General features: G+C 42.0%; 1 protein-coding gene across 1 annotated transcript in view; it reads left to right on the forward strand.

The window, feature by feature from the left end:
* The window catches only part of txnl1 (thioredoxin-like 1), a 46,740-nt gene that overhangs the window by 11,856 nt on the left and 21,661 nt on the right, over nt 1–13,223 (forward strand). The window contains exons 2-3 of the mRNA XM_072573965.1: nt 5,656–5,752; nt 8,267–8,437. Of these exons, the coding sequence (XP_072430066.1) occupies nt 5,656–5,752; nt 8,267–8,437 (268 nt within the window). The remainder of the gene's footprint in view (nt 1–5,655; nt 5,753–8,266; nt 8,438–13,223) is intronic.

Below are 13,223 nucleotides of genomic sequence, written 5' to 3' on the forward strand. Positions count from 1 at the left end.
GTCCCTCTGCAGCCGACAACAGCCCTCCTCACTGTCCACAACTCCACCTATCTTCGTATCATCTGCAAATTTACTGACCCACCCTTCGACTCCCTCATCTAAGTCATTAATAAAAATTACAAACAGCAGAGGACCCAGAACTGATCCCTGCGGAACTCCACTTGTAACTGGGCTCCATGCTGAATATTTACCATCTACCACCACTCTGACTTCGACCGGTTAGCCAGTTTTCTATCCAATTGGCCAAATTTCCCTCTATCCCATGCCTCCTGACTTTCTGCATAAGCCTACCATGGGGAACCTTATCAAATGCCTTACTAAAATCCATGTACACTACATCCACTGCTCTACCCTCATCCACATGCTTGGTCACCTCCTCGAAGAATTCAATAAGACTTGTAAGGCAAGACCTACCCTTCACAAATCCGTGCTGGCTGTTCCTAATCAAGCAGTGTCTTTCCAGATACTCGTAAATCCTATCCCTCAGTACCCTTTCCATTACTTTGCCTACCACAGAAGTAAGACTAACTGGCCTGTAATTCCCGGGGTTATCCCTATTCCCTTTTTTGAACAGGGGCACAACATTCGCTACTCTCCAGTCCCCTGGTACCACCCCAGTTGCCAGTGAAGACGAGAAGATCATTGCCAACGGTACTGCAATTTCCTCTCCTGCTTCCCACATAATCCTAGGATATATCCCGTCAGGCCCGGGGGACTTGTCTATCCTCAAGTTGTTCAAAATGTCCAACACATCTTCCTTCCTAACAGGTATCTCTTCTAGCTTATCAGTCCGTTTCTCACACTCCTCTTCAACAATACGGTCCCTCTCGTTCGTAAATACTGAAGAGAAGTACTTGTTCAAGACCTCTCCTATCTCTTCCGACTCAATACACAGTCTCCCACTACTGTCCTTGATCGGACCTATCCTCGTTCTCGTCATTCTCAGGTTTCTCACATATGCATAGAATGCCTTGGGGTTATCCTTGATCCTATCCGCCAAGGAGTTTTCATGCCCTCTCTTAGCTCTATACCACTAAGTCAATTTGCTTGATTCTATTCTGATTTTAAAAATTTTCTGCTACTCTCTTAATGGGATCTAGCGTTTTACAAATGAGAAATGTTAGTATTTGTGTATATTTGTATATGAAATGCATATGGTGGAATCTACTTGCAATATTGGATTTGGTTATATGGCATGGTAAAAACAATGACTGCAGATGCTGAAAATCAAATACTGGATTAGTGGTGCTGGAAGAGCACAGCAGTTCAGGCAGCATCCAACGAGCAGCGAAATCAACGTTTCGGGCAAAAGCCCTTCATCAGGAATAAAGGCAGTGAACCTGCAGCATGGAGAGATAAGCTAGAGGAGGGTGGGGGTGGGGAGAGAGTAGCATAGAGTACAATGGGTAAGTGGGGGAGGGGATGAAGGTGATAGGTCAAAGAGAAGAGGGTGGAGTGGATAGGTGGAAAAGAAGATAGGCAGGTCGGACAAGTCAAGGAGACAGTAAGTGAGCTGGAAGTTTGGAACTAGGGCGAGGTGGGGGAAGGGGAAATGAGGAAACTGTTGAAGTCCACATTGATGCCCTGGGGTTGAAGTGTTCCGAGGCGGAAGATGAGGCGTTCTTCCTCCAGGCATCTGGTGGTGAGGGAGCGGCGGTGAAGGAGGCCCAGGACCTCCATGTCTTCGGCAGAGTGGGAGGGGGAGTTGAAATGTTGGGCCACGGGGCGGTTTGGTTGATTGGTGCGGGTGTCTCTGAGATGTTCCCTAAAGCGCTATGCTAGGAGGCGCCCAGTCTCCCCAATGTAGAGGAGACCACATCGGGAGCAACGGATACAATAAATGATATTGGTGGATGTGCAGGTGAAACTTTGGATGTGGAAGGCTCCTTTAGGGCCTTGTATAGAGGTGAGGGAGGAGGTGTGGGCACAGGTTTTACAGTTCCTGCGGTGGCAGGGGAAAGTGCCAGAATGGGAGGGTGGGTCGTAGGGGGGGTGTGGACCTGACCAGGTAGTCACGGAGGGAACGGTCTTTGCAGAAGGCGGAAAGGGGTGGGGAGGGAAATATATCCCTGGTGGTGGGGTCTTTTTGGAGGTGGCGGAAATGTCGGTGGATGATTTGGTTGATGCGAAGGTTTGTAGGGTGGAAGATGAGCACCAGGGGCGTTCTGTCCTTGTTACGGTTGGAGGGGTGGGGTCTGAGGGCGGAGGTGCGGGATGTGGACGAGATGCGTTGGAGGGCATCTTTAACCACGTGGGAAGGGAAATTGCGGTCTCTAAAGAAGGAGGCCATCTGGTGTGTCCTATGGTGGAACTGGTCCTCCTGGGAGCAGATACGACGGAGGCGGAGAAATTGGGAATACGGGATGGCATTTTTGCAAGAGATAGGGTGGGAAGAGGTGTAATCCAGGTAGCTATGGGAGTCAGTGGGTTTGTAAAAAATGTCAGTGTCAAGTCGGTCATCACTAATGGAGATGGAGAGGTCCAGGAAGGGGAGCGAGGTGTCAGAGATGGTCCAGGTAAATTTAAGGTCAGGGTGGAATGTGTTGGTGAAGTTGATGAATTGCTCAACCTCCTTGCGGGAGCACGAGGTGGCGCCAATGCAGTCATCAATGTAGCGGAGGAAGAGGTGGGGAGTGGTGCCAGTGTAATTACGGAAGATCAACTGTTCTACATAGCCAACAAAGAGACAGGCATAGCTGGGGCCCATACGTGTGCCCATGGCTACGCCTTTGGTCTGGAGGAAGTGGGAGGATTCAAAGGAGAAATTGTTAAGGGTGAGGACCAGTTTGGCCAAACGAATGAGAGTGTCAGTGGAAGGGTACTGTTGGGGACGTTTGGAGAGGAAAAAACTGAGGGCTTGGAGGCCCTGGCCATGGCGAATGGAGGTGTAGAGGGATTGGATATCCATGGTGAAGATAAGGCGTTGAGGGCCAGGGAAACGGAAGTCTTGGAGGAGGTGGAGGGCGTGGGTGGTGTCTTGAACGTATGTGGGGAGTTCCTGGACTAGGGGGGATAGGACAGTGTCAAGGTAGGTAGAGATGAGTTCAGTGGGGCAGGAGCATGTAATGTTAATTGACCAAATACTTGACTTTTTAAGTATCAGAATGTTAGGTTCTTTTCTGGAGGTTTCACACACGAGATGCAATTCAGACACACCAACTTCTGCAAACAGTTAAAGTTTACAAGCTAGGTGATCCCTTTGACACTTTTCGCACTCAAAATCGAGTCAGAAGAGAGACCCCGAAAAAGAAAACACATCCCCTTTTATACAGGTCAGTTGGCAATGCTTACAGATACTCTGGCCGCTGCCCCACCTATCCACCTCCACGCCCACGTTACCCCAGGTATAATGATAGGATGAGATCATCCTTTGAGATATTGCAAATGCCCTAATCCTGGGGAATCATTATGCAGACTATTTCCTGACTCTGTGATTCCCCAAGACATTGTCGGTGTGATGCGTCCTAGCTCCAGGTTGGCCATGCAAATGTGTTTTGGCTTCACTACTTCCTCAGATAATGTAGGTGTGATCGGCTTCAGCATTGGGGATGATCATGCAAGCAAACCTGATTGGCTGGGGGATGGCTATGAAAGTATTTCTAAATGGAAGAGATTGAATGATAGTTTAATTTGATAATAGTCAGGGGAATAGTAGCAAATGACTGTCTAATTGGAATGGGAGTCGTCTGCATTCCTGCATGAATGTCATCCTCACACATTTCTAGAATGTTCAGTCGTGCAGTTTAACCCTTAAATATTCATTAATGTCCAGAGAGATATTCCAGTTTTAATTTTTTTACATTACAAGAGGAAGACAGCCAAGTAGAGAGTCGTAGGGAAATGTGGAGGCCTAGGTGGCTGAAAGAACAGCCACAAATGTGGACTAATGGTGATTGACAGTGCCCAAAATGACAGAGTTGAAACAGGTACAGATATCTTGGTGAGATGTAGGATTGCAAAGATGGGGGTAAATTTGGGAATTAATAGCATGTATGGCAGTGGGATGCTCGTGTTTAAGGACAAGGGCTCTGTATTTGGAGGAGAAGGGTGATGACAACAGTTAGAGGACAGAGCAAAAAACACTTGAAAGAACGGAACCATTAACTATCAGCTGGGGCTCTAGAGGGGAAGTTGTGAGATCAGCTGTTTTATTGAATAGAAGAGGTGGGTCTCATGGACAGAATGTGCTCATGAAAGACAAAATGAGTTCAAAGTTTGGTAGAAGATTTGTAGCTCGGGTGCTCGTTGTTGTGGTTCTGTTCGCCGAGCTGGGAATTTGTCTTGCAAACGTTTCGTCCCATGTCTAGGTGACATCCTCAGTGCATGGGAGCCTCCTGTGAAGCGCTTCTGTGCTGTTTCCTCCGGCATTTATATCCACAAACACATCGACCTGGACCCAATATACCGGCCACTACAGTGGACAGCTCGAACTGACAACGGAAGCAGCAGAGACAGGCCACTATAAATGCCGGAGGAAACGTTTGCAAGACAAATTCCCAGCTCGGCGAACAGAACCACAACAACAAAATGAGTTGTGAAGTCAAGAAACATAGGTGCCCCTTGATGTTGAAGTTGGAGGGGAGAGGGGCTTAAGGAGATGGTCTGTCGCTGGATGTTTTCTTTGATTCCCAGAATAGTAACAGAGGTCTAAGAGAATTATCTAGAAACATTAATTCCTTTTCCACTGCAGTAGCTGAGGAATTTACTTTAAATTGAAGAAATCTGGAACTGCAAAGCCCAGGAATAGTGGCCATGAAATTACCAACTTGTCACAAAATCTGTCTTGTTAGTGTATGTCCTTTAAGGATTCTTTCAGATTCCTAGGCCTTCACATTCTAGAATTTCCTCAACAAGCCTCTACTTTCCTCCTATATGACACTACCATCTACCTCTGACCGAGTTTTTGGTCATTGGACAGCGATATCTCCTTGTGTCTTTCCGTGCACTGCTTACCCAGTCTAGCCTATATGAATTCCATGCCTGGCACAGTGTGGTTTACCTTAGCCTGCCTACTTTACTTTGTAGTTCAATTTGTATGACAGCGGATCATAACTCCGTCTTAAGGGCAGTTCGTGGTGGCCATCAATGCTCACGTCTGTGATTTTTTTTTTCTTCTTGTCAGAAAATTCAGGAAATTTGTTGTTAAAGAATAAACTAGTGTCTGTTGGCAGAGGTAAATTTCGGCATGTTTATTGTTTCTTGTTATGAGTTTTCAGCTAAAGTAAAACTGGTGCTAGATTGACCTTTGTGATTTTGAGGATACTGAATAATAAATTGAAACAAGTCTTCTCAGCACTATGTAACTGAGTATTCTTTAAGACATCTGTCTTTGAGATTTTACCATTGATAGTATGGTCCCTCTGGAGAGAGAACTGCGAGCAGCTTGGTGCAGTGAGGAATCTGAATAACTTCCATTGGAGAAAAACAGATTAATGGTGAACATGACTCAAACTTTTATTTTTAAAACAGTGAGAGATACTATGAATCAAAACATTCCATGCATAATGCATTGTGACCTGTACAACCCTTGATGCAGGGCTATATGGAATGTAAGACAAAATAATATCCGTTTCATGATGAAAAATAACCAGTGAATCAAAAATCAGCTCATCTAAGTTCAGTTAGTTAACAAACTTTTGTGATTTCTTTTTAAAGATGTGGACCATGTGTGAGAATAGCTCCAACTTTCAGTGCAATGAGTTCGAAATACCCACATGCTGTCTTCTTGGAAGTTGATGTGCATCAGTGTCAGGTGAGAATGTCAAAAATCCTTATGATTTAATTAATTAAAAATAAAATTTATCTGAAGCTTTCAGGATGTGTTTTACCTTAGAATGATTCAGCTAATGTGCTTACCATGTTACAATATACCGTCCCCTCTTCCTTACTTTTAGCATCGTCACTTTTTTTTTGTAGACCCCAGAGCACTCAGTTGTCTTTTTTCAAATCCAAACTTAATATCATATCATCACTTCCTGACTTCCCTGCTATCCGTTGTTTTCTGTCTTTGTGTCATGGAGTTAAAACGACACCGTTCAGCCTATTGAAACCACAATAGCTCTCTGTTAGTTGTTTTAGACCAAAGACATTTCAAAATTGATGGAGCAATCTAAATTACTGTATTGGTGCCAATCCAAGTTACTGATGTGTTTCATTTCTTGCCTCAATGTGAATTGTCAGTGCTGTACAACCTGGCAGAGACGTTTGGGAAGGGACCTTCCTGTAGGTATATGCAAATACTACTCTTTAGCGCGTCAAGGGGACACTTGCAAGAAATATTGTATAACTACGCAAGGTCTGTTAGCAAAAAGACATGTCGAGCATATGAAGGCTCAGATGTGTAGTGACAGCCCTATAATTGTTTTGAGCAAACCAGCTATGTACCAAACCTTGTCTGAGTAAACAGAGGTATCAGATTTGGATTTTGAAACTGTCAACTTCAGGTGCAGCCACAAAAACTTTTTTTTTTTTTTGAGCTGTTTGTTTAATTAAAAGTAATAAAGTTTGTTTTGGAAAGAGGTAATCTTGATATTGAATTGGGGTAACCAGTGCAATAAAGACATTGATACCAATGGTAAGACTTGAAGTTGATGTAAACTCAAGGTTTATTCCATGTGCAAATGCCACATTGATTAGGAGTCAGCAACCTTTTAAAGTAGAATAAACATTATATTTTAAGAACTCAGTGCTGTTACTCAGATGTCAATAACTGAAAATGTACAGAATGGAGCAGATATGCATTTCAGTGAGATTTTAAATTTTATACAAAAGTGTGAGTGGACACATTCTCGTAAATACAATGTGAATAAATGCTTAGAAAGCAACAAGCGATTTAATTGTCATAAATGTGGGTAGGATCAGTCAAGGTGAGGAGCAATGCATGAGTCCTTATTGAACTGCTTGTGGTCCTCGAAGCACAGGTTGCAGACCTTTGACCAATGCTATACTTGAACTGTTGTGTGCATAATGTGGCCATATGGTGCATCAAAGTGCTGAACATATTCCATTCTCAATGTTAACATTCCTCATTAGTAGCAAAAATGTGTTGAATATAACAGTTCCCTGTCACTTTCCTTCTCCTTTAAAGCATAATGACTTGTTGAGAAGATAAGAAGAGTTTGTGTTAGGTGCAATAAACTAGCAATTGCATTTTTAATGGCAAATTGTACTTACTGACATTTTTAAACACCTTGTTTAGATATGTAAGGCACATAGCTGGTTTGGGTGAGATTTGAACTTACGCAGAGACACTACCACTGCACCACAAGACACTGAAGTGTTTCCTTTATCGTTTTGAGCCACATAAACCTATTTTTGACATAACAAATTTTATGTAACACTTCAAGATGATTTATAGGGGAATGGTAGGCACCAAGTAATACATGAAATTATTTCATTATTTGAGCAAAGGGGTAATCAAATAAATTTTAAGTCTGCTTTTGAAGGTGCCAGAGAAAAGTGGTAAGGCAGCAATAATAGAATGAACTTAATCTGACAATTGAAAATTATCTTAAATAATAAAGAGATGGTATTTGGGCACAGAGGGTCTGCTAAACGTTGAAATGGAGAAGACGGTGGAAAGACTTGGAAGATTTCTGAGGAAAGATGAGTTTTAATGTGATAACTCTTGTGATTCTCAAGTATGAAGTTGATTGTGCTTGATTTTTTTTTATGGATAGTTTACAGGCTGTGAAGTTCTGAACCAATAAATGGTTAGAGTGGTTCTTGAAACTGAAGAAATGTGTGCAAAAATCAAACTTTGAGGGATTTCAGCAGTGTTATCAGTGAGTTGCAGATGCAGATAACCACACTTCTGAGTGTGAGTTACCCAGTTACAAGATTTGAAACTCCGTTTAGGATCGTACAGGATATGTGTAGTTAAAGTGCAACTTTCTCTGTATTAAAGTTTTCCTTCTCTTCCTGAACTTCATGCCTCCATTATCCCCTATGCCACTGTCCCTCAACATTGTCCAGTATGCTGAGGAACCTTGGTTATTCAGCATTCGATTATCCAAATGTCAGATTATCTGGACAAGATCGTAAGGTCCTGATGCTTGGCTAAACTGTGTTATCCGGCATTCAATTATCTGAACATTTTGATTATCCGAGAAAAATACTCCCTGCCCATGTCGTTCGGATAATTGAGGTTCCTCTGTATATCTTATAATCTGAAATTTGATTTCTAACTTGGAATTAGAAGTTTAGAAATAGTTCTAGTTCATTTAATAGTTTTTAAACATTATCAATTAACTTGTTACTGTTTCAGCAAACAGCAACGGCCAACAACATCACAGCAACACCATCATTTTTATTCTTCCGAAATAAAGTAAGAATTGATCAGCTTCATGGAGCAGATGCCAACGGATTGGAAGAGAAAATTAAACAGCATCTGGAAAATGATCCTGGAATCGAAGATCTGGACATTCCTAGAGGATATGTAAGTAAAACATGTATGAAAACCATAAACACATTTTTTAAATGAATTATTGCTTCCTTGTCACTTGTGAAAATTATTCAATCTTACTTTGAACTGTTGTTGAATATATTTTTATCCTTTTCTGTCAAAGGAAAGCCTAGTATCTTAGCAGTAATACTTCCTGCTTTCTCTTAGTTGGCCAGTATTCAAGAAGGAAATGGCAGTTTTTCTTATCTAGCAATAAGTATCTGGACTGCATTACTTGAATGGATGGAAACAGAGTCAATTGTAGTTTTCAGATTATAATTACTGAATAGAACAGAAATTTGCACAGCTCTGGCAGACGAACAGGAGAAAGGTGCTTGTTAGCTCGTTCTGGAAAATTGAGTTACATGATTCTAAAGTTCTATTCTGCATGCAAGCAAGGGAATCCTAATTTATAGGCTTACAAGTTGGCATGGTTGTGCTAAGCTGTTTTGAAGTTTAATGGATGAGAACAATGCATGCTTCATTTTTAATCACTAACTCAAATGAAGAATTGAATTAAGAAATAAGCAATTTAAAGAAAAGTATACAGGATTTGTAGTCTAGTTACAATTGATGAAGTACCTATCCTGATTACGCCTGACACAGTATGGTGGGCAAAATGGCCACCTTATATGCTGCATCATTCTGTCATTCTATTTGCTCAGTCATTACAGTTGAGTTTTGAACCTATGACCTTCCAACACAGATGTGAGAGCACTGTTAATGAATCTTGGCTGACACGTAAGGTAAATCTTCTTCCATTGTCAGCACACTAAAATCAAATTCTAGGGGACAAACCAGCATAAAATTGAGCTTCAGGTTCTGGGAAATTCCACTTCGCTGCAAATAATGCACACCTTGTCAGCAAATGGTTAAGCTATAACATAATATCGATGACCTAATTAGGTAGTACAAAATGTTATTGCTCAGCAATGTAAGCCAGAATTGGCTTTGAAAAATTCATGGGAAAGTGCTTAAAGTTACACTCCAATGAATCAGCCTAATATTCTTAAATAAAGAATTCATTGCTAACAGTAATTCATTGTGTGCTACTGCCTTTGGGTTGGGAAGGAATCTGATCCCATTCCAAATCCCACCCAGTGACTGATTAAGATTGATTATGTGTTTTCTTTTTACAGTTCATTAGTCTGTTGATGCTCACTGGTTTAAGTCTGTTTCTGACTGGATAACTTGCACGATTGGAAGTACACATTTAGATAAGGAAGGGTGACAACTTGAAAACACATGAAAATGGCACAAGAATTTCATTATGTTATTAAGTGACATTGTGAGCTTAAGTCTTGAATATAATGGTTGGAAGTTTTAAGTACGTAATGCAGAATTTGGAATGCATAGTTTGGTCTCCAGTGGAGAAAAGTTTGTGTGCTAAACTTCAGTACTTGGTTAAGTGTGTTTGAAACAAGATTGTGTTTCTTTTTGATTCTTCATCACAGAGTAAAGATATGCTTCAGCTTCAGTATGAGAATGGATATATCATTTTGTCAAATCTGTAATTTGCCATGAATTTTAATCAGTAGTGGATTCTTAATACAGTACTATTGTCCACCCAGGAAATTTCATGTCACTGGTCATGAGTTCCTGTGGGTCCTTGTGTGGCTGATAGGGCTTATCTGAGAGCCACATGTCCGACCATGTAGTTGGCATATATTTCAGGGACGTGGAAGTGGTCCTTGGCCTTGAGATTGTTTCCATTTCATTCTCCTGTTCCTTTTCTGTACTTTCTCTTGCCAACTGGTGTTCTTGAAGAATTGTGTCCCTTCGTATAGGAGTTTCCTCCAAGTCAACGACTTTTGAATGTGGAGCTCCCGTGCTTTGATATGTGTTTCATTTCTTGAGGGAAGTGTTATGGGAGCCTTTGAAAAACTTCCTCTGTCGTCGTCGTCTTGTTCAAATGGCTTCTTGAGTTGGATGAAGAAAATTTTCTTTGGCAGTCTGAACTCGGGCATCCTAAGCACGTGGCTCAGATGATCATGGCCGTGTTTCTGTTGCAAGGATGCTGGTGTTGGTATGTGTGTCTTCGCAGCTGATGCAGCGAACCTATCGTGAATAGCAACGATGGTAATTTTCATGGGCCTTGAAATGGCATCCATATGTACTCCATGTAAAAGAGTCACGAGGATGACGGCCTTGTAAACAAGGATCAAGCACAGACGTAATGGTTGTCAAAGATGCTGACCCTCTGGCATCAGAGGGTAGTGCTCTCAGATTGGATGCCATGTTAAATTTCTGATAGCTTCCCAGGTGAGAAAAATGTCCCCTATTTGGGATGATTACTCTCCTGATCTTAATGGCAGGATGGGCAGGAGTTGTGTTGGTAAAGGATTTGAGTCACCTTTAGGTAAGAGGCTGAGACCAGTTCTTTGGTATGCTTCCGCAAAGATATTAAGTGAGTCTCGTAGATTCTCTTCCGAGATAGCAGAGCTGATGTTGTCATCCACATACTGAAGTTCCACAAGTGAGCTCGGTGTCATTTTCTTCTGGTTGAATTTGAATGGTTTTCCACCCATCCTATCGACAGTGTCCACACTACTGTGAAGCTCGGTTTTGATGAGGAAGAATAGTGGTGATGAAGATGGAGAAAAGGTGATGACATGCCTTGATCTCAAAGGATTCTGATATTTTACTATCGGTGAAGATAGTTGTTGACATATTGTTATTGAGGAGGAGATGGAGGATGGTGGAAAGCCAGCCTTTGACAGGATTTTCTGTAGCACTGTCTGACTGGCTGAGCCAAAGGCCTAAGTCAGGTCAATGAAAGCCTTGCAAACCGATAGCTATTGTTCCTGGCATTTCTATTGGTGTTGCTCAGTAGTAAAAATTACGTCTGTGATTGCTGAGGATAATTAATGATACACTAGATATCTTAATCTGTGTATAGTTTATTAATTAAATGATATTTCTGTAGCATTATTGGCAGGTTCTAGCAGCCATTTTCAATTACGTTGGCATGCCCTGGCCGAAGTCACTCCCTAGTCTGTTTGCTGTCCTATACATTAGGTCTTTACACTTAATATGCAGTAGTATAGAGGTTTTTAGAGAGTACTTGAAAATAGATCCAGAAAGTGTTCAGGCAAGTCTACTACTGTTGCAGGCACGCCGTTTCACATCCCTACAACTCTGAATAAAGAAACTACCTTTGATGTTTGTGCTAAATCTATTACCCCTCAATTTAAAGCTGTGTTCCCTCGTGTTAGCCTTCACCATCCGAGGAAAAAGGCTCGCACTGTCCACCCTATCTAACCCTCTGATTCACTTATACATCTCGATTAAGTGACCTCTCAACCTCCTCCTCTCCACCAAAAACGGCCTCCGTTCCCTCAGCCTTTCCTCATAAGACCTAGCTTCCATATCATACCGTCCTGCTAACATTTGTTTTCCCAAAATGCAGCACCTCACATTTATCTAAATTAACTCCATCTGCCACTGTTTGGCCCATTCACTTATCTGATCGTTGTAATGTGAGGTAACCTCCTTCGCTGTCCGCTACACCTGCACTTTTGGTGTCATCTGCAAACTTACTAACTTATACCTCTTATGCTCACACCCCAATTATTTATATAGATGATGAGTTTTTGGCACTATCCACAACTCTGCCTACCTTAGTGTCACCTGCAAATTTACTAACCTTCCTTCTATGCCTAGATCCAGATTACTTATAAAAATGACTAACAGCAGTGGCTCCAAAACACATCTTTGTGGATGCCACTAATAAATCAGCTCCAGGATAAACATTTCCCATCAACTGCAGCCTCTGTTGTCTTTCAGCTAGCCAATTTCTGATCAAAATTGCCTTCAATCCCAAAACTCCATACTTTGTGCAATAGTCTGCTGTGTGGAACCTTATCAAATGCCTTACTGAAGTCCATATACACCACATCAACCGCTTTCTCTTCATCCACATGTTTCATCACCACCTTGAAGAACTCGATAAGGTTAGTGGGGCACGACCTACCCTTAACAAAACAGTGTTGACTACCCCTCATCAAATTATTCTTTTCCAGATGATTATAAATCCTATCTCTTATAACCTTTTCCAACACCTTACCCACAACAAATTATAGGTCATTTGCCTATAATTACCAGTGTTGTCCCCACTCCCCTCCTTAATCAAGCGAACAAGATTTGTATCCTCCAGTCTTCTGGCACTATTCCTGTAGACAATGACAGCATAAAGATCAAAGCCAAAGGTTCTGCAATCTCCTCCCTGTCTTCCCAGAGAATCCGAGGGATGGCTCAGTGGTTAGCACTGCTGCTACACAGCGCCAGGTTCAATTCCCATTTCCGGCAACTGTCTGTGTGGGTTTTGCACATTTTCCTTGCGTCTGCATGGGTTTCCTCCGGGTACTCTGGTTTCCTTCCACAATCCAAAGATGTGCAGGTAAGGTGAATTGGCCGTGGGAAATTGCCCATAGTGTCAGGTGCATTAGTTAGGGTTAAATAGGGGGTGGGGGAATGGATTTGGGTGGGTTACTCTTCGGAGGGTCAGTGTGGATTTGTTGGGCTGAAGGGCCTGTTTCCATACTGTAGGGAATCTAATTAAATCCCATCCGGCCCAGCGGTCTTGTCTATTTTCAAATCTTCCAAAATTGCTAAAACCTCCTCTTTGTCAACCGCAATCCCATCTAATCTAGTAACCTGTATGTCCGTATTTTCACTAACATTGCCCTTTTCCAATATGAATACTGACGAAAAGTATTCATTTAAGCGCTTCTCCAATGTCCTCTGATTCAACACACAATTTTCCATTACTGTCTTTGGC

Source organism: Chiloscyllium punctatum, chromosome 1 (assembly GCF_047496795.1).
Source record: "Chiloscyllium punctatum isolate Juve2018m chromosome 1, sChiPun1.3, whole genome shotgun sequence".
Lineage (NCBI taxonomy): Eukaryota > Metazoa > Chordata > Chondrichthyes > Orectolobiformes > Hemiscylliidae > Chiloscyllium > Chiloscyllium punctatum.